The sequence below is a fragment of the Gasterosteus aculeatus genome, chromosome 9 (genome assembly GCF_964276395.1).
Source record: "Gasterosteus aculeatus chromosome 9, fGasAcu3.hap1.1, whole genome shotgun sequence".
Lineage (NCBI taxonomy): Eukaryota > Metazoa > Chordata > Actinopteri > Perciformes > Gasterosteidae > Gasterosteus > Gasterosteus aculeatus.
Genome location: NC_135696.1, coordinates 18123129 through 18145130, shown reverse-complemented (window position 1 = coordinate 18145130; position 22002 = coordinate 18123129). Strand labels below are relative to the sequence as shown.

Here is a 22002-nt window from a genome sequence, read left to right as displayed (position 1 = left end):
TGATTCACACCTGCAACCAAAGCAGGTGAACTTCTGTAGAAGACAAAGTTACGTGTCTGTTCTTCAACTTATTTTGACATAATTTATCCCATTAAGTATATAAAGCCTGATATAGATTGTAATCAGAGATCCTTATTGAAAGCCACTGCGGCCAACAGTCCACGTGTGGAGAACGTCAGCGCTCAACGTGACCTCCGTGCTCACAACGGCAGCATGAATGAATTGTACCTTTTTAAACATCACAAATCAGATTCCTTCTTTTCAGTCATCAACAGTTAAACGTTGTCTTTATTTCATCTACCAGCTGGATTTTATTACCAATACAGCCCCATAAAATGATCCAACAAATGCTAAGATGTTGTAGAAATACTTAGGTCCAAGAGTGTGCATTGAATTGGATATTAACACCAACAACATAGAAGATTAACATGTTCATTACATGTAGAAACAAAGCAGGAGTCAGGTCCATGTCTGTTCTGACATGTGGTATCAAAGGCCGACCGGAGGGACGCTGCAGTCGCTGGTCACCCTGTGCACACGCTCCCGGGCGTTTTCTACACTATGTTTGCCTAAATTAGTTTTTTGCATCACAGAAGAGGTTAACAGATACATGGCTAGTATATTAGTGAGTTGGACATAAGGCAGCAATCACCAACTCTACTTACTTACTACAGTAACTTCAGTTTAAATATGCCACTGGCTTTTAAAACGACACGGAGGGAAAACAGGCCTACGGCTACGGGAATAACTGTAAAATGTGGAAATTAGCACCACGGATGAAGAATGTGAAGAAAGAAAGCGAGGAAACCAAATATGATGCTGGGTGAGAAAATGCTGACTTTATAAAGCAAGTGGATGTTGGCCATTATACAGCTCTCATACAAAAGGCTTACAAAAACACCACAGACACACACACGCACACACACACACACACACACACACACACACACAAAGTGTCCTCACACCTACTGGAGTCGTGGATGACGTGAAGGACGGTGAATGATAAAACAAAATACATCTTAAGGTGCTTTAACAACAGTGTTTTTGTTTTCAGTGTCCATCCGATGTGAAGCACATGATGATGAAAAACATGAAAACACAAATCATGTTCACTGAGCATGACGGGTTAAGAGGACGGATACTCGTAGCGTGTAACATGAAGCAGTGAAGCACGCTGACAGCACGGCTCAAAGACACCACCAAAGTCTAGTACGGAGACTGCAGTCACATGACGCACGTGTTTGATAAAGTCTCATCCCATCCTGCATTGACTTAAATAACGCAACATAAAACACTGTGACACCCGGAGAGAAGTGTCGTGTTGTTAGTGGAACTTTCTGCACGATGACAACAAAATAACACGCCTCCAAATGTGTCCGTGCTTCCTACAATCGTCTTGTAACACACTTCGACCAGCACTTGTCTAATAAATATAATACCTAACAGGTCGGTCACCTCACTCGTTGTGGAATCTGGAGGGAAATTTGGGAAAATAAACTCTAAAAATTGTGTTAAAAGTTTGGTTAAAGTGCATCAATCCTAGTGTGAAGATGAAGAACCAACATTTTTGTTTCCTGATCCTGGAAGCTGTCACATCGGGTTTCGACAGCAGGGCCAAGAGTCAAAGATACTTTTCACACTCGTTCGCAATATTTGAAATGATTGCTGGACGATGAATCATGATCGTTTTTCATTTACCACATTCTCATGAGCCAATCAGTACATTGGGCGACACGCAGCCTCATACATGATACATGTGCCGTCTTTTCCTCATGGACGTCTGGGACTTTAACACCCTTTAACCTAAAATATCGGCTGCATGACTTCGGCCCTCCAACACAGTTGCTACGCAACAGACCTGCTGACAGAATACGGTATCTACGACCCTCTCTGCACCGAAGGCCTTTGGGGATATTTGTAACCGAACACTGAAATGAAATGTAACAAGTGTTTTTAAGAATAAACTGAATATAAAAATAAAAGGTGATCGTGGTGATGACTATTTAATTACTGCCCTTTAGTAGAAAGAAAAGCGTGTTTTCTATCATCGACTGCTTGCAAAGTTCCTTGGATCTGCTTCCATCACAGGCCAAAGATAACGGTCGCTGACTCCGGCACAAAGTTTGGGTTCTCCATGATAGAAACCCCCCCAAAAAAACAACAACATTATTTGAAAGAAGTCTTCCGTTAAAGATGGCTAGTTAGAGCTCAAGGTTGTGTCTGCGTGAAGCTGACGATCCACACACACACACACACATAGACGTGCGGCAGGTCTCTGGTGCGGTGGCGTCCTGCTGCTGCTGTGCTGAGGGCGAACAAGTTGTCACAGAAAGGGGCGGAGCCGGGGGGAAGGAGGGCGGAGCCGGGGCTGGAATCATCATTATAGCTGTTTCACGTAGTTTCCTGGAAAGGTTCCAAACAACTTGCTGTGTCGAGACGTCCCTTCAAAACACAAAAAGCAATAGAATGAGATCGTCGGCGCTGAAACTCGCTGCCGTCACGTTTCAGACTCTCAGGGCTGCCGCACCGTCTCAGCTGGGAAGCATAAGGCTGCCTCCATCCTATGGGGCGCCGTTTGGAATATGTCGCACGTTCTAAAATCCTGTGCAGTTTTGGTACATTTAGCATTATCATATGAACAAAAAAGCACGACAATATTCATATGTCACTTTTTCAAACATTTAGAGAGAAATTCATGTAAAATGCAAAAACTTTTCCAAGGATAATGTTTGGCAGTAACAAAGTTGTTAAATAATATAAATGTTAAATGTAAATCTAAATGTTAAATACAAATGTAAATGTTGAATATAAATTTAAATGTTAAATATAAATGTTAAATGTAAACGCTTTGCTGCGCCATGAACTACCGTAAATATTGTAATGTTCAGTCGTCAAATCTGACATGTAGAGTGAAAATTTAACAGTTACAATTATATTTTACATTTATATTTACATTTAACATTTTTATTTATATTAAACATTTATATTTACATTTATATTATTTAACAACTTGAATGAATTTATATAAATTTCTCTCTAAATGTTTGAAAAGGTGACATATGAATATTGTCGTGCTTTTTTGTTCATATGATGCTAAATGTAGCAAAACTGCACAGGATTTTAGAACGTGCAACATTTTACAAACGGTGCCCCCATACCGTCCACGCTGATGGATGGGCTCACAGTGCCACCTAGTGGTCGTACTACCTCAACGCCACAATCAAAAAGCTTTTCACAGTGTGCACATACATAAGTATGTATCGAGTATCATGACTAATACACAATAATCTGTATCCCCTCCTCTTACCAACGAACCAGCCATCGTCACACTTCTCCATCACATTTACAACGTCGCCCTCCTTCAGCTCCAGCTCGTCCTCGTTGCGAGGCAGGTAGTTGTACACGGCCTGGTACCTGTAGGGGGGAAACAGCAGTTGAGCTCAGGAATCTCTGCAGTATTGATACTGAACAGTAATGTTAATTTTTCTGTTGGGTGTACTACGATGACCTTTTAATGTTCATGTTCAAACCACTAAACCGAGTGTATAAATGTAAAGTTCTTGAATACAATTAATGCACACAATTTTTTATTGATGTAATTCAGCACAGGATAGCAATTCTTTTTCGTGCACAACAGCAAATCGGGGAAATACAAGAAGAAGAACTCACGGATCTCCTCCACCCTGGAGAGCATCCTGCACCAATCGCTGTGGGAGAGACAAAAACAGAATAAAAGTAAAGATCTTGCATTTTAACAGGGTTTTCCTGTCGGCTGTGAAGATGTCAAACGCAGAGACTTGTCTCAGGTTGTCTCTTATGAGGAATAAGGTGTAATTTCATACCCAGAGGAGAAAACAAAAAAAGGAAAATTACAGTTTAAAAAACAGCATCAGTCCTGAATGATTCGGTTATTTCTAAAGCTGTCCTTCCCACACAGAGACTGAATGAAGGCATGCCCCCCTACCCGGCGACCTCTAACCGAGGACAGATAGGACCTCCGGGACAAGATGGGGCTACGAGGGGGTTTACCACCGACAACTGGATCCTGCTTCACGGGCAGAAAGACCAGAAGCACCGATAATGTTCAACAGTCAACGAGTCAGCGGCACAAGCAAAAAGGCCGACGACATGCTGCCAAACACCAACCGTCGACATGCGAAGGCAGAAGAACACCTGGACACACCGCCTGGTCCTTCCTACCAAAGACACTCAGTAGCAAGTCAAGCCCCCGAAAAGCAAATGGGTTGATTATAAAAGGGCCGTGAATGGGCCCATAGAAGGTAGGAGGCCGGGGCCTCTAACTGCCTCAGTTTGCATTTCACCTGATTTAAATTATTTAAATAAGTGTTTGTCCTGTGATATTGATTTACTTAAAAGAAACATTAGCCGCTGAGTTAAAGATGTCTCTATCCAATTTAATTTTGGATAAACTTCACAAAATCCATCTCTCCAAAAAGGGCCTTTCAGACTATGAGATTACAAATTCAGAAAGTCAGAAAAATAATTATATGATAATAATAATTCCGAAATTCAATAATAATTCATTGGGAGGATCTATCATCAGTATATCAGATACATGATGCACGACGTACGTTAGTGTACATGGCTGAGCCACGGCCGCAACAAACAACTATTGCTCATACCTGTTAATCTGCTGATTTTTTATTTAGGTTACAAAAGTCCACAATAGCCAAAACCACAATCTGGCGAATTGTGATTTGTGACAGAGATCAAACAGAAAATGCAGCGAATAAAAGCATTTTCTTAAATAAATAAACGATTAATTCGTCCTGCAAGACGTTATCCATTAACTTTCTGTCAATTGATTAGTTGACTGATCGCTTCAACCCGAGTCTCAGCTTTAGCAACGTCAAGCCATGAATCGTTAGAGAAAAGCATCACGTGAGTTCGTCCCGTAATCATTGGCACCACAAACACGATCCAAATCAACGGCATCATCTCCACATTCCAGCTTTACCTTCACCTTGGGGGACCTACATCCTGGACGGGGGACAGTGGGAGGAGAGCGCGGAGTGGCGAGGGGAGGAGAGGCGGGCTTAGGGGGGGTCGGGGCCGGGATGGATTCAACCAGATGTGAGAAGCAGAGTAAGCTCGGGGGGTGAGTGACAGGGAGCTGTGGAGGAGCGGGAGGGGAGCGCAGGGGGGGAGGCGAGGACGGCGCCGAGGCCGAAGAACGCTCCGACGTCATGAGGTGAGGACGGGACGGGGGACGAGGGGAGACGGGGGGCGTGGGAGGGATGGCGCTACGAGGCTGCTGCTCTGACTGTGAGCAAGAAGACGAGGAGGGAACAAAAGAAGACGAAGGAGTAAAAGTAGATGAAGATAAAGAAGGAATAAAAGATGAAGTAAGAGAAGACATAGAAAGAGGAGTTAAAGAAGAAGTTAAAGATGAAGTAGGAGTAAAAGAAGATGTAGAAAAAGAAGAAGGAGTAAAAGAGGATGGAGATGGCGGAGGTAAAGAGGATTGGGGTGCCGGTGCTGAGGGGGAGGAGAGGTCGGAGGGGGGGAGCCGTGTCAAAGTGGAGGGAGAGACATCAGCCTACGGAGGTAATGACACACACGTCAATCCTGAAGATGGAACATAGAAGCTAAAAGAGAATTGTTATTGAGCCCCAGAAAGAACATGGAGGGAAAAATGCAGGATTTAAAAATATTCTTGTGTGTACAGTAAGTTTTAGAGTCAATGCTCATTTGCCTTCAATCATAAATGTATCCTTCATATGAAATCTTTATATCCTGCTCACTCAAGCTTTGGAGTGTCTATTATATGTCAATGAGGGACTTATTTAAATTCCCTTCTGTTGAGGATGTACAACAACAACAACAACAACAGCAGTCTCTATCACTATCAGTGAACATCTGTCCGCCTGGACAACGTTTGATGGTTTAGTTTTTAAACATAATGCTTCTTTGTAAATGCATTCAGGTGGCCCGAGTGGCTACTGGACGCATTCTCTTCACCTTTGGGTCAAAGAGAAGGCAGGTGTAGGTGTCTTTTTCATAAGATTTATAGCATTTCCCTCCATCTGACTCCCGGGGGCCGTGCAGCTCACACCATGCTGACACACCTGTGGGCCGAGTCCCCCATTTAAACCGTCAACATCCTCCCCTCTGTCCTCTCTAGCGTCATCGTCTTCCTCAATGAACAACTCGGTATATCCCCTTCCTGTCATCGACGGGGGCCTCTGAGGCTCGTTCACAGTTTTTGACTGCGCCCCCCAAGCGATGGGGTCCATTGCGACAGGCCGGTGGAACTGCACCGCTAAGCGGTCGCCAGCCGAGTCACTGGCTGGCGTTACTGCTGCAGGCTTCACATCCGGCTGAGAACCCTCAGCTTTTGGCTTAAACCTGCTCTGGGATTCACCGGTTGGCTTGGCTGCAGGGGAATCTACCGGAGACAATCTTGGAAAGTCTAAGCCGGTGGAACCATCCAGAATCATGGACAACAGCTCGTCATAGGGGTCCTTTACCTGCAGCTTGACATCGGGGACTTTGCTGCTTTTGTCCACTTCCAAATACGACTTGTCCTGCAGAGGAGCTTGTGCGGGGGAGGTTAGTGGCTCTGGCATTGTGAGGGACAAAATCTCAGGCTGCAAAATGTGTAATGGTTGAGCTTTGCCACTGTTGTATTGCAATAAAGAGTCAGGCAGTGGAGAGGAAAAGGGGGGATGTGGAACCGGAGGGGGGGGAGGAAGAGGAGAGAAAGGGGTGTGGCCTAAAGCAAGTCTCCCTGCAGGAGTTATGGAAAATCTCTGGTGCGTCAGGGCAGACTCTCTCTTTGATTGTGCAGGTGAGGGGGCATTGGGTTCCTCTGCCTTCAGGAAAGAGGCGAGGGCAGCGGGGAGGGGGGGCGGTGTGGGCGGTGCAGGCGTGGTCGCGGGGGGGTAAGCTGGAGCGGACGCTGAAGGTTCCAAAGTGAGTGACAGCCACTCGCTGGTGATAGCTTGCAGGTCAAGCCTTCTCAACGGGGGGCGACCGGAGGGGAGGTCACGAGTGGCGGAGGGTGGAGGGAGGTGGTAGGGAGGCTCCATGAAGGTGAAAAGAAGGAACAGTGTAAACAGAATGGAACAGAGAGTAGAGAGGGTGTTTTCTGTGAGCCACTGGGGGGCTGAACAGAGGTTAAGGGCACGTGTTCACTGTCTTACGCTGATCATGTGTTTACTTGTGTGTCTAAATGTTTGAACATGAATTATCTTACTGAACTGAAGACTTTTTTGAGGTCATAAAATTTTGATATCATAAAATGTTTTGGGCCATTTGTAACTTTTGTTATTAACCAACATTCCGGTTCTGAAACATAAATAAATTCCCAAAATTATATGAATGTATGAAATCATGAGTGCTTTATTCCAATTTGTTAGAAGATGCAGGTGGGACATTTACAACTTTATTCCACTGGATTATTGTTTTCCGTAGTCCCCTACCTTGGTGGGTGTAGAGCTTGGTGTCCTGTTGCCAGGGTAACCGTGTGGGTCTATGTGGTGGCTGGAACTCTTGGACGTGGAGCGCTTGACGATGTCAATATATGAGACGGGAAAAATGCCTTGTTTGCTTGTGTCCGGGATCCTCCCCTCGTACCAGTTCTGGTCCACCTGCCTTATCACAACCACTCTCTCGCCCTGCACAAACACACACACACACGGGGTTGTTAACCGTAACTAAGCACAACTCCACCGTGCTGCCTTAATCTGATCATAGCAACGTCAACATCATCAAATAAGTCCAATGGCTTCCGCTTTGATTTCAGAAATCTGAGACGATCGCAGTGAAAACTAATGAAACCTTTGTTTATTTTCAGTCTTTATTTACATCTGCATGATGACTTCTTTCATTGTCTTTCATCTGACAACTTTTGATAATAATTGTAAAACATTACACTGTTTTTTAGTGACGCACAAAAGTTTTTTAGTGACGCACAAACAATCGGCTACCTTTCTCAGCGACAGCTCCACATTAGTGTCAGCATTGAAGTTGTAGCGAGCCACTCCCTCTCCAATCTCTCTGACGTGTGCGGGCGGAGGAGGACGAATCGGCTGCTGCTTCTCTGACGACGGCATCCTCTGTTCACGAGTGCGTTGAAGAGGAAAAATAAATAAGGGGCCCAATTTCATTCGGGACGGCGAATGGTGCCGATGGGGTGCTTGCTTACAGCCGCACACTCACCTCCACGTAGGAAATGGGTAAGATCCCAACCTGCCCGCGGTGCTCTCCTTCATACCAGTTGTTGTCTATCTGCCGGATGATGTTCACCGCATCACCCTTCTTAAAAGTCAGCTCCCTGCAACATCAAAGCGTCATCAAAGTGCCGGCACACAAATGTAAAAGTAGGCACGAGTACTCCCGCCTCCCCAGCACAGCTCATTCCATATGAACAGCATCAGCAACAGAACAACAGCCACTGCAGCATAAACAAACAAGCTTTACTCATGCGTGCCTTTAAACACAAATTCATCTCATTAAAGACTGCATAAAATGATTGTGGTGGTAGGATGTGACAGCAAAAGACACTTTACGCAAAAAATGCACCTAAATCAGAAAACGTAACGTAAATGATATGAGACGTGATGATATGCCGTTATTCAAAGCTAGCTGCCCCGTGCGTGCTCTGCGCAGTTACTGTACTCACTTAGCCGTTTGTGCCTTAAAATCATAAATGGCTCTCGCAGGCTGTTTCTGATGGAGGAGAGAGAACAGAATAAGTTGTGTCATCTGTTTATGGGAGACCTAGGAGATGAGAGTGGGGGGAAAGAAAGCCGGCAAGCATTACCACGCTAAACATAAAATAAAACATTTTTTATATTTTTGAGACAATGTAGCTGTGCTGTGGCATTTTGATGCTAGAGACAAATAACTAATAATAACATGACAGCGGTTGACGTATAATGCGCAATATTTGTATCGTGCAAACGTCAATAGTTTCATATTAATTTGGAGAAAACCTAAAAATCCCTTTCCTAATGACGTGTGTGTCGACGAGTTCAGTGTCGTACCTCTCGGTCAGTCGCGGGCCTTCTGCTCTGGGGTGTGTGGCGTCCGTCCATGGTGGAATAACACCTGGAGACATCCTGGTCTGTGATTAGCAGAGACACGCGAGAAAGGCAACAGGAGTTACCATGGTAACCACGATCATATCACACAATGTATGCTGACAACACAGACATGTGCTCTGGCAGAGTACTGAATGGTTCAGTGGTGAGATGACGTCATTCCAACATGTAAATGAATGCGCTGGGGTCTAAAACGTCTGGAAAAACAAAGTGATTGTAATTCCCACAATACGAGACATGCGATTGAATATTTCTGAAACAAAAAGACAACACAGGGGGAAAACGGCTAAACGAAATTACTAAATATACAAACATGAACATACAATCGCATGACTTGAAGTAAACCATGACTGTGGGATAAAAAGATGACCATGAATAAATCTGCAACAGAACAGAAAATCATACATCAAAAGCAATAATTAAATTATAGATACAGTGGAATATTCTGTAAGTAAGAAACTGTGAATTCTCAAATAGTTGGGATCAATTCCAGTAAAACTCAGGAGAGCATTAGAGAAGAATATATTTCATTATATTTTAGTACTGTAAGAAATCTAATCAAAGCCAGGATTTTGTTTGACATCTCAAATTAGGTTTCTAGCAGCTCAAATGCCTCAATCCTCCCATCTCAGAAGCAGAGCTTGAGTGTTAAACACCAGCAGGACGTGTTCAGTTTCACTGACATTTAGCTTATCACCGAATGAAAGAAGGGCAAAGATTTTAACATCAGGCTTTTCTTGAGAATTTACAGTAAATTACAAGTACAGTCTCATTGAATTTATTGTACAGAGAATCCAAGCCATGGATGTATCAGCTGACCCTTTAGGCGGAAAGGACAACAAGCCCATGCAATACTGAAAGGGACTGAGGCAAATGTAAGATAAAGCACTATGTGCTGGCATGACAAAGTGTACACATGCATAATGGAGGTGTAATATGTGCATTATCTCCACCTGAATAACAGAGACCATTTCCATTGCCCTGCTCCTCTGCATATTCGTTATTGTTTGAGCTGTCCGAGTGGCGTCCGTAGCCGAGCGGTGACTGTAGCCGCGGCGTGGAGGGGTCCCCTCTGTGCGAGGCGTATTCTGTGGGGCTCCCATCTGGGTACAAAGATGTGGAGGACTGGCCCCCTTGCCAACACCCCCTCCTCCCACGCAGCGAGGAGCTTCGCTCAGGCACGTTTGGCAGCAGTTCGGCGAGTATTCTCCTCAGGATGCTGTCGTCGGGAGCCCTGCTTCCTCTGTGGCCTCGCTCCGCTTGAATGTGCTCGTAAATGTCTCTGAGGGCCGCGTCTAGCGCTTCGTAAATGGCCTGTTTGGACTTGGGTCTGCCTCCTCGCTCTGCGCCGCCACTGCTTCTTCTGGAGGTGGGCGGGGAGCCCTTTTTCCTGCGGAAAGGCACTGGGCTGACCAGGAAGGCCAGCTTGGACATCGACTGCTGGGACTGGGAGCTCTGGATTTGGGAGCGGCTGCCGGCGCTCTGCTGCGAGGGTCTCTGGAGCTGCTGGCGCGCTCGCTCTCTCTCGTGGCGAAGCATGGTGGTGAAGCGGGTGTAAGAGGCCGGGCAGCGGCCTTTGCACGAGCTGATGAGGTGGCGGTGTTGGTAGCCCTGGCTCTGGCCTAAACTTTGGTGAGCAGGGTGGTGGTGGTGGAGGTGATGGTGGTGCTGCTGATGACGGAGGTGGTGGTGGTGAAGGTTGGAGGAGCCGTACAGGCTCTCGGACGAGGTCAGCGAGCAGTGGTCGAAGTCACTCTCGCTGCAGAAGGAGGAGCCCTCCACCTGGATGAAGTCGCTGAGGTCGGACGCGACGGCGTCTTGCTCGCTGTCAGAGTAGTCGTGGTTGGCTCGCGGGCCTTGAGGGACGGGAGGAGCGGGGAAGGAACGCACGCGGCTGGGCTCCGGCCCGACTCGAGGCTGACCCTCGGGCGGGCTGCGGGGTCGGTGCCGGTGGTCCATGGCGTGAGGAACTGCTCCGCCGTTGCCGTCTTCCTCCAATAGAGACTCGATGGAAAAACGGCGCTTCGGAAAACTGGGCGTGGCGACGCCCCCGCTGCTGGCTCGAGACGACGATCCACCTGGGGTGGTGGCGCCTGAAGGCACCTCGGTATCGCCCAAGTTCGGCATGGATTTGGACTTTGAAATGAGACTCTCGTATGTAGAAATGCGGCTCGGCACCATGTCGCGCGGCACCTCCATGCCCCAGGACGGCGTCCAGGGAGAGAGGCGATGGCGATGCAGGTGGGGCTGGCGCTCCAGCTCCAGGATGCGAGCGCGGACCGAGCGGATGACTTCCGACGGGATGAGGTGAGCTCGGTCGATCTGGTGCATCTTGCGATAGAGCTGGAGGAAGCCCGGTGAGTCGTGCGCGCGTCGGCGGTGGAGGCGAGGCAGCGAGCTGGTGGAGATGGACCCGACAGAGCTCGGGGGATTCCCGTCGCAGACGAGGGACCCGGCACTTTCTGAGCGGGTGGCGTTGCGCCCGCCTGAGCCGGAATGCCCATCGTTGAGTAAGTCATCGCAGCTGCGTGACTTGAGCTTGCCGGGGACCGGCGGTACCTCATCTGCGCTGCTCCACGTCTCGGCGTCCTGGCATTTCGTCTGCCAGCTGTTCTTACCGCAGACGGACTGATTAGAGGCGGAGCTGCTTTCTAGGCTGGCCTCCTCGTGGCAATGGACGGGGTCAGAGGGTAAAGGGGGGAGATCGGGGCGTTGCTGAGGCCCTGGGGAGGTCAAGCTGTTTGAATACATGTTACATGCGGCCCCACCTTTCAGATGTCCGATAAAAAGCAGCGTGGTGAAAGAGAAGAAGGAGGAAAGCATGTTTAGAGATAATACCCAGAATAAGGGTGGAGGAGCTGGGGAGAGGGAGCAGGAGGAGAGAAACGAGTAGAAAAAGGTAGAAAAAAGAGGATTTGGTGTATTTTCGTCAGACTTCCACCAATACGGATCAAGGAGAGTTATGACGTCACCAGACAGACATTGTATCAGGAAAAACATCACAAACAGAAATGACCAGAAATCTTCTTTTATTTTCTGCCGACATTGTAAGTAAGTACACGCATATCAGTCTGAGGGAAGAGAAGGGGCAAAAATAAATATTTAAACAAATCAAGCAAAAGGAGACGTTTTTGTGCTGTACCTTTGGCTCTGGAGGGCGAGGATGGTGAGGAATGAACCACTGGTTTCTTTAGGCTGCTGCTGGGTCTGTAGGCATCCACTGGTTTAGGGGAGGTTGCAGCTCTGCTCTGAGACTGAGCATTGACTTGGGAACTTGTGGGCTCGGACTTCCTCCTCTTCCTGTAGTCGCTCGCAGCACTGCAACACAGTCAGACATCAAGGACGACACTATACACCGGCATTGGCACAAGGCCAATAGAACCATTCACTGTCACATTCACACACCTACGGGCAATTGTTAAGAGTCACCAATTAAGCCGTCGTAAGCCGGGGAGGGCTGTGGGAGGGGGGCATGCAGGTACGGCGAGAGACATGCAAACTCCACACGGAAATGTCTTAGGGGTCCATACCATGTTTCCCATATCATCAATATGTACCATGTGCCAAAACACCATAAATAATTATAATAATGAAGGAGAACACTATTTCCACTTCCACCCTAATCCAATGATACAAATTAAACATATGTACATCGGTACAAACATTTGAGGTATTTTAATGTTCAACGTTTTTGCGGTTGTTTCGTGTTAATGTTTTAGTATATCCAAGCTTATCCTTCTAAAGAATTAGGCTGTTCTCCCCGTTTCCAGAAAGAAACCACAACGTCTCGTATTCCAAAAGGACGAAAAACCTTTCTGTTTAGAACAAACACACTCAACGTCGCTAACATGAATTACACGGCCTATTCATCCCATTTCTGCCCTTTCTTTTCACCGAGGAAACTGCGACTGAATAAGCAGGCCACTGGTGAAAGGGAGTAGGACAAGGGGAGGAAGAGGGGGGTTGAGAGAAGGATAGGAGGTGAAGGGCAGAATCAATAGGTTTGCAGGGTTAATTTATTCTGGCTCACTGAGTGAAAGGGTAACGCAAAAGTCCCCCCCTGCTTTAGTGGAAAAATAAAATAAAACCCAACACTAATCCTTGCATTATTAATGAAAGAGACAGAGGCTCTTTGCACTAGAGTCAAGGCAAGGAAGAGCAGTTCTGACTCCCTGCTGAATCACAACAAGGACCAGTGCTGCTGCGAGGATGGAGGATGGGGGATGGGGGACGGGGGGGAGAGGCGATGCAGAGGGAAATAAAAGAAACAGAGGTTACCTCGCCGGCCTCTCGGGAGCCTTGTCAGCAGGAGCGATGTGCAGGGATGTCTGAAATAGGGCAGACGACAAGAGGGAGAAGTGAGGTCCGCGGGAACAAAGACTGGAGGCAGAGCAGCTCACAATGCACAGCCTGCATGCGGTTGTTGTTGCTGTGCCACACTCAAACCGCTCCTCCAGCGGAAGGTGCGACGGATGCTGGTTCCACATGGCACACCTGGGCGGGAAAGAGGCCTGTCGGTGTAAGCGGTGAAGGAAAACGTCTGCTCTCTCTGGAGGATGACGGCAAGGGGGACATAGAAAAGGATGTAATGAGCTGAGCTCGGGGAGGTGAGGGGTGGGGGGGGGGGGGGCAAACCATTGCCCCTGAAAAATGTGGCATGGATCAGCCGGAATGGGTTTTCGTGGTTGATGCACGAATAACGGCAACGTTCTCTCTGAGGAGGCTAACCGCAAAATCAAAAACACACAAGGAGGCTGGAAATATAAAAGACGGATTTTCAGTGATTCATAAAAAAAAAAAACGTCAAAAAAGATCTTCGTAAAAAGTCCAAGGAGACTTCATACAACCCCATGCAAAACAATGAATGACATTTCAAAGCTACAGATTCCATAGTGTTCACTAAGCAGCATCATGCTCATCTTGTGGGGGACGGCTCACATCCTGACGTGATTGATGCTGCACTACATTACACTCATTTTAAGGAATCACACCTTACTACGACCTGTTAGAAGCGGTGAGATTACCAACACTACTGGAACACTCAGGAAGGTGAGATTACCTCAATACGTTGACGAGCGGAGATGTCTGGATTATAATCCAGCCGTTTTTTAGGAGGCTTGAGCAGCAGTGAGCAGGAGGAGGAGGAGCGGTAAGAAGAAGGTGAAAATGAGGTGAAGGAGAAGGAGCGGCGGTGACATCATGGGGGAAACCAAAAAAAGAAACATGTGGAGAAAGCGACACTCGTTAGAGAATCAGAGTAACCAGAGATGGACCAGTTCACAAAGCAAAGTGCTTTCCATGTACAATACACACACACACACACACACACACACACACACACAAATTATACATGTTAATTCATATGCACGTTCTTATTTCATCTATTGCTCATTTCTTCAATGTTGAAATAAACTAGGCCTTCTAAATCATCCTGTGTACCTCACACTCACCTACACACAGACAAAATGTGCACACACACACACACACACATGCAGAGTGTGGAAGCAAGCTGTAAAGCATAAGCTGCAGTGTTTGTTTCATGGAGCGGTGAATGGCACCATCCAATGCTGTGATGCTGTGATGGTGCAGATTAATTGTTGAATATGTCCGTCAAAACCTCTTGTGACTCGTCGCTTCAATAAAAGCCACAAACGCTGATCATACTGTGCGGTTCTGTCCCAGCTGGACCAGTCAGTGCGTCTAGGAGAACCGTCTACGCTCTAAGGGCTTATTTGGTGGTGTGAAAATATTGCAGGTGGAAATCTCAACACGGAGCAAACGTGACTCTGGGAAGTCCCGCCTGCACCCGACGGGACATTTTCACCTGAACATTCTAAATAAGCCCGACAAAGAGTCCCCCGATGTCACGGCACGGACACAGGCCCCACCCTTTGTAAGTCAGTCAGGTTGGTGGTGATCTGAGGCTAGAGGCAATCGCTGCCCCGAGCCACGAGATCTACCTCCAGCAGGGGGCGCTAGAGCATCTGGCTTGTAGACACGCAGAGCATCGCTCCACCAATATTGAAAACTAACAAAAGTCCAAGCTATGAATACGTCTATATGATTGATTATGACGTGTGTATGATTGTGATGGATAGATGGATAGATTGATTGATTGACTGCTCTGTGCAGCTCTTCCTGTTAAAAGTCAGCTTATCTAAATGATCTGAAGCAAGCAGTCTTTTTTTTTATCTGTTTGCCTCTATTGTTTAGCCAATAGCACCACAGAGACATTAAAACATCCAGGTTTGTGCGTGAACATTTCAGCGCCTGCTGCCACCAGACCAAAAACCCCGGCAACGCAGAGACATAACACAGCCTGTCACAAGGGCCCAACAAATAACACATGCCGAAACAACTAGCCCCACTCAGTCTATTGGTAGATAAAATAAACAAAAAACACACACACACAGAAAGAAGTGGAGACAGTGGTTGTCTGCCTACGGGGGTTGTGATAGAGGGGTGGGATCGGGGGGGGGAGCTATGGCCCTCACTTACCGGCCGCCCAAACTCCAACTCGGAAAAGAACTTATACCAAGGCTCGTTCTCTAAATCTATGTCATCATAGGTCTGGGAAGGCATGATAGAGACAGAGAAGAGGTAGAGGAAAGACAGTGTGGAAAAGAAGTCACACACAGAGAGAGAGAGACATGGACCTCATGGTTAGGAGTGGACGGAGGTGGCACGGGGAGATGTGCACAGGAGGAAGACCACTGCTTTAACTGGTTTGACATTTATTCCAAAACAACGGCGCGTCCGAGCCATTCGTCAGCCGGCAGTGTACAAGTGTACCGAGGACAAGAGGCAGGCATTTCCACGCCCAGGGCCTTCTCCGTTATTCCATGTGCATATAAATGCGCAGTGAATGCCGAGACAGAATCCCATTACCACGGCCTTATTCTAAGCCAGAGCGAAGCCGACGGATCACGAACGGTCGGGATGTTGCTTTGCGCATTACATATTTAACGCCCAACCTCATTATCCACACCTTGCAGCCGGCTGAGTGGATGGAATGTTAAAGAGTGTGTAGTCGATAAGAAGAAGAGCACCGGCCACAAATTAAAAACCCTGTTTAATAAAGACTCCTGCATTGGTGGGAGTCAATTAAATACCCGACAACATACTGACCTGTGAGATTTGATCTCTTAACAGGTCAAACAACATAAGAGGGCAGTGCTATTTGACCCTTTTAAACATTAATTCTGGGTGTTCCCCTATATGCATATGAGAAGAAATGCACATCTAAATAACGTTGGGATTATACTGCACGTGTGTGAGATCTTCAATTTTCTTGCAGGATTATCCAAGTTTTCTTCAAGGATTCCAGATCGCAGGGGATGATTAGTGTTTTGCCTACAAATTGCCATTTTTATGGATGAAATATTACTTTGGCGTCATTTTAATGTATTAGAAAGCACTGTGAATTGCCTCGTTGAAAAGTGCTACACTAATAAACTTGAGATCATGCCATCCATAAAGTTGGCCACTCTCCCCCGTGGAAGATAGCAGCACACATAAACCCTCCATGTCTGATAATTGAGACTCGTTAAAAGATGGATTTACATGATTAAGATGTATATATCAAACTAAGGCTTGTCAGCTATTCAATGTAGCCCGTCATGTGCTAAAAGCTCTCCTGTATGTCCTCCCCTATTTTGCATGGCGGGTTAATGATGGTTTCATTTCCTTAAGGGTCAGAAGTTGATCTTTCCTGATGACTAGATGGATTGAAATAACGTGTTGTATCACAGACAGATACATTTTCATAATGAATCAACCTGCAATAAACTGTGAGATAGGATGTAAGTATTTACATGTGACAAAGAGGAAAGCAAAGTTAATCATCTACTCTTATTCAGTTGGATGTTTGAGGTCTTCTAACCGCAGAGATGATGCGTTGGTCCACTACTCGGTCTGCTGTGGCACGCAGAAAATCAAACACTGCCAGGAGATGTTTGGTAGGTGTTACGTCCACGAAAAAAAGAGAATCCAGCTCCGAGACACACAAGTGACCCTGTGAGGCAAGTGAGAGCCGAGAGCAAAAACTGCCACAAAAAACACATATTGGCAGAAAAACACTTCCCCACCGAACGGTGTTTTGGGGAGCGATTCGTTAACATGGACGGTGGAGAATAAAGCTTCTAGTCTCAGACAGCAGATTAGCCTGCGTGGGTTCACTTTCTCCTTTTAATGCCTTATCTGGATCTGACTCATGCATTATTGCTCACTGCAGTCATCGCATGTCTGAAAAACCTATGCAAATACTTTTTTTCTGTTTGATCTTCTCCCACATAACCGAGCCCTCATCTGCAACGCCGTCTCCATTATCCCGTCCTCCATCTCAGGTACATTATGTCTATTATTTGTTCCCTCCTTCTACGCAGCAATTATCCCTGCGGTCTGCTTCGTCCTTCACCCCAGTAGTGACTAAAAGCACTGGAAGCCTTCGCTTTTCGACGCCCACGCCGTGCCGGATGGAAAGAAGTCTATGCGAAAGGCTCTAAAAAAATTTGAGTCTTTTAAGCAGGGAAAGGTAAGTGTTCTTGAGACCCTTTTTTTTGCCCATCCACTTAATTTATTTGTCGCAGTTTTACGTCTGCAGTGTTAACTGAACAATAGGATCAAAGTCACAGGAATCACCTCGGTGGGTTTAAAAAGAAAAATGTTCATAAGATAATGATAATAATGATGAAAAAACATTTTCTTATGTACTCACTGGTCTTTCATGCTCCAAAATGGAAGACCTTCCGGGCTCATACTCAAAAATACTCTTGGGCTCGGCGCGGTACTTCCGCGTGTCCACCTTCCTGTTGGGAGGACCCCATTCGTTCCTGAGGTGAGAAAAAAACAAACAAAGACACTTCTTAGAAAACAGCTGCAGGAAAAGTTCATTAATCATCACTGAATCATGAAGGAGATGAGACGAAGCTCCTCGTACGCGTCAGGCGAGTCTCTCTCGCGATCGCTGTCTCTGGCCCTCAGCTGGAGGAGGGATGGCATGGGCGGAGGTGGGGGGGGCACAGGGGACGGCGGAGGCTCACGGGGGCCCAGACGCCCTCCGTTGTCCGAGGGGCATTTGGCCAGCGGCCTGTACGTGTGTGTCCGGGGAGCGGGGTGGGCCATGGTGGGGTTGGATGAGAGGCTGTAGTCATCTGTCAAGATAGAAGAGGAAAGCGATGAGGCAGAGCAAGCCGGACTGGGCGAGACAGATGGGAAGAATGGCTTTAAAGCAACTTTTGTTGCGCGTAGGACATCTCTCACCGCTGTTTATGACCGCATACGTTGCGTTGTATGTGTCAGAATAGTCATCATCTGTAGAGGAAGGGAATAGACTGGTCGGTATGCATGCACAAACAAACTTTATGGCGTGTGGAGGGAACAAGGCTGCAGTTTGCTCTTCTGAGGGAACAGCACTTTTAGTTTGTTTGAGTGCAGCGATACTAGGTTTCAATTGTGACCATTATCCCAGCGGAATATAATAAAACCACCCAAGCAGCATGAAGCACTTCCCCCTCCGTCCATCCACAAGTTCAGCTTGTTATTTCCACTGAGCTTTTTATAAAGAACAAGGAGGTCCATAGAAACTCATAGCAGCATATTGTGGAGTATTTTATCTTTGGACAAATCAAAAAACTGCTGTTTTCTCCACATTACTATTATTTACGTAGAATATACAGATATATACAGCGTCATGGAAACTCCCATAATCATGAAACAGGGAGTGTTTTTATTTGTTCGCTGCAGTGGGAGAAGCCCGAACAAAGAAGCTGAGAACGGACCGTGTGTGATAATGTCAGGCCCATAAAATTAGAACAGATTTCCCAGGAGAGCGCAGTGGCTATTAGGAGGCTTCTCTCAATTCCTCCTCCTCTCCAGACTCTCCTGCTCTCATCTGAGGAGGTCTGGCTCAGAGGTTCTCTGGTCTTTTGGCTTAATAGGAACCGACATGCACACACAAACAAACAAAGATACACACACATACACACACAGAGCATGCATGCTTTCCCTATATCTAATGTTCGGTGATCAAATCACATCACACAGCAGGACGTTTGTGCCTTTCAGTGTGACGCAGCACAGACTTACCGGCTTTGTGAACCTTGTGGATCTGCTTGAACATAGTTTTGTACCAATCCTTCGGCCTATCCACCGTCTGTGGAGGGAGAAACAGTCATGAAGATTTACGCAACATAAACTCGGTGCCTGAAGTCAGACGGTCGGAAGCGTTCCCACTGTTTTGCGGAGCTGAGTACTTACTGAGAAACGGAAAAACACACTCTCAGCCTTTTATAGAGATCCATATTCCACTCACCGAGAATTTAACACATGCCGAGACATTAATCAATTATTTATAGAGATTTATTTTATGAGACATTAACCAAACGACTTGAGGAGGACTAAATCTCCTGTTTTCTTGTTCTCAAAAAATAGTCTTGTCAAAAATAATTGGCATCAGACTATTTGACTTAATTTGATGTACATGCTCTGAATTTCAAATGTTTAAGTATTTTATACACACAGAAAAGCTCCTCAGTATTTTTGATCACATATTGAACTCTGGGATGTATAAACAAATCTCGATTAGACGTGACAAACTTACCCATCACATGAAACCACACTCGACTGTTAGCTTGTAGCTAGACGAATGACATCATGCTAAGCTGCTGATGTTTGCATATCGGTTGGCAATGAACAACCTGATAAACGGCCATTGTGGTTTGTTTTGTTATATAATTGTGCTCGCTTTCATAAATCAGTGTCATCGGGTTCCGTTTTCGCAGCGTAGAGGATACAGAAGCCATGTGGCTACAAAACCAAAGTGGGACCTCCTGGTATGCGCGTCTTTGTGTATACAGTATAGATCTAACAGCCACTTTGAAAAAAGGAGCTATCAAATAACAGACTTAATCCCCACGCTAAACAGCGTGCCTGGACTCAGGCCGCTTGGCTCCACGGTGAAGGAGTGAATGTGACAGACTATTGTGGCGTTGGCACGGCCGGGAGACGGACCAATTACCACTTCACTCTCCATGGTTACCAAACAAAGTGCCCACAAAAATGTTTGTGTGCTCGACAACAAGGGGCATCTGTTTTTCGTCTCCTCCAGCTTTTCTTTTTCTTTTTCTATCCACCTTTTCTCTTCACTTTTATTGCCCATCTCTCATTCTTCTCGTTTGTGTCTCTCGCCCTGCTCGTCCTCCTGTTTGAACAAGCGCGCTATTAAATACCACTCTTCAAGAAACGGATAACCGAGTACAGTGTTAATACACACACGGCCGCCTGGAAGTCACAACGGTAACGGCAAGAGCTCGTCGGAGCGAATTTGTAAAACCAGCACACGGAGGGAAGAGTAAGAGAGATACCGAGAGATGGTGGGGGAGAGAGAAAGAGAAAGGGGCTTTTAATGTGGGATCCAAAGCTGCTGACAGCCGAAAGTAATCCACTCTCATGAACCGGGGGCTGCATACCGACACGTGGAGCCCTTTGAGGGCGTGACCTCACCGTGCGGATGGCGATGGGGATGCCGGAGTCGTCCACAGGGCCGATGCCTTCGTAGTGCGGGGCTTTGATGACCGACACCCTCTTCTCCTCCTCGGAGAAGCGAGCGATGGGCACCATGCCGCTGACGCTCGTGTGGCCCAGAACCACGGACTCTCTGGCAAGGGACTCGCTGCCCTCTGGACACGAGGAGGGAGGGGAGAGAAAAGGAGAAGAGAGAGACACTCGCTGTCAGCTGCACCCACCAATAACCAACGCAACGGGGAACGTTGTGAGATGAAATAATCTTTTGTACACCTTAAGATGTGAGCGGTCCAAGAACATCTCCATTTTAATCCCAAACTAATTTTATACTGTGTAATCCTCTAATAGGAAGTATGGACATATCATATGCTGGACTTTTTAATGTACCATTAAATATTTATATGGGCAATAATGAAAAGACTAATTCACAAATATCCATACATAGTATTCGTGAAATTTCAGCACTTAAACAATTTCACATTACGCTATGATGATATAATATATAACCGATGACTGGACCTGGGGAGAGTGGTGAAACTGGAAAAATATGAATGAATACTAATTAAAAAAATAGATCAAAACAATAGATGAATCATAAAACGTCTTTTTTTCAAACAACCATGATGCTAATTCCCTGTCAGAAGCAGAACAGAAATAAATCCTGTGATCTCCCATTTTAAAAATAACTAAGAAATCACTGTTTCCTATTTCATCCTTTGAGGAGTATATCAACAATTTTAGTAAACTCAAAAATGTTACCTTCTTACTTCACTAAAATATCTCAGAACACAGCCGTGGAACACGGGGCCTTTTATTACCGAGCCCCCTCTCCTCGGCTACTAATAACACATGTGTCCTTGGAGCAAAGGATCTGGACTCACCTGAACCTCGGCTGTGTCTCTGGAGCGTCGGGTGGAGGGAGGTGGGGGGCGGAGGATAGGAGAGAGGAGAGAGGGGCCTCTGAGGAGCACTTCCATTCATAGCGTGAGAGAGGACCTGGCCCTGAGAGTCACCCACAAGCCAAAAACAAAACAAAACAGAAAAGCAGTCAGTACCATCAAAAACGGGCACATGTCCTTTTACAGTGAGGAATGTTGCTGCTCCGCCCTCCAACATTCCATTATGAGTGCAGAGAAAAACACGTAGCAAAACAACAGCCTAGTTTTATCAATCCATTATTAGCCATCACGTTGCTAAATATTGAAATTTTACTATGAGTGCACATGTAGACCGATGTCGGAGGTATTTGCTGAATCTCAAGTGACTGTATAATGTAAAAAAAGTTCATGAGGCGAAGCGGCACTTATTGAATCACTTCAATTCAAAGACAGACACAAGGGATTAAAACAGTGGCAGTAAGCAAAGAAACCTTTCAGATCGACATTCATTTCATCATAAATTAGTTGCGACA

The 22002-nt window shown here is 46.3% G+C and overlaps 1 protein-coding gene across 29 annotated transcripts in view; it reads right to left on the bottom strand.

Annotated features, from left to right (window-relative positions):
- Positions 1-258: 258 nt before the first annotated feature.
- Positions 259-22002, bottom strand: part of sorbs2a (sorbin and SH3 domain containing 2a) — a 47817-nt gene continuing 26073 nt past the window's right edge. For 10 of the 29 annotated variants that reach the window (XM_078109261.1, XM_078109264.1, XM_078109259.1 and 7 more), the window contains 22 exons: positions 21473-21593; positions 20571-20746; positions 19155-19221; positions 18330-18380; positions 18007-18220; positions 17785-17899; positions 15567-15638; positions 14128-14184; positions 13347-13396; positions 12211-12386; positions 10022-11836; positions 9012-9091; positions 8648-8745; positions 8185-8299; positions 7953-8081; positions 7446-7640; positions 6090-7046; positions 4979-5560; positions 3965-4048; positions 3670-3707; positions 3308-3414; positions 259-2442 (listed from right to left, as the gene is read on the bottom strand). In XM_078109261.1, the coding sequence (XP_077965387.1) occupies positions 2381-2442; positions 3308-3414; positions 3670-3707; positions 3965-4048; positions 4979-5560; positions 6090-7046; positions 7446-7640; positions 7953-8081; positions 8185-8299; positions 8648-8745; positions 9012-9091; positions 10022-11836; positions 12211-12386; positions 13347-13396; positions 14128-14184; positions 15567-15638; positions 17785-17899; positions 18007-18220; positions 18330-18380; positions 19155-19221; positions 20571-20746; positions 21473-21593 (5361 nt within the window). In that variant the 3' untranslated portion in view covers positions 259-2380. The remainder of the gene's footprint in view (positions 2443-3307; positions 3415-3669; positions 3708-3964; positions 4049-4978; positions 5561-6089; positions 7047-7445; positions 7641-7952; positions 8082-8184; positions 8300-8647; positions 8746-9011; positions 9092-10021; positions 11837-12210; positions 12387-13346; positions 13397-14127; positions 14185-15566; positions 15639-17784; positions 17900-18006; positions 18221-18329; positions 18381-19154; positions 19222-20570; positions 20747-21472; positions 21594-22002) is intronic. The other 19 variants (XM_078109280.1, XM_078109267.1, XM_078109278.1 and 16 more) reach the window with 10 other exon arrangements.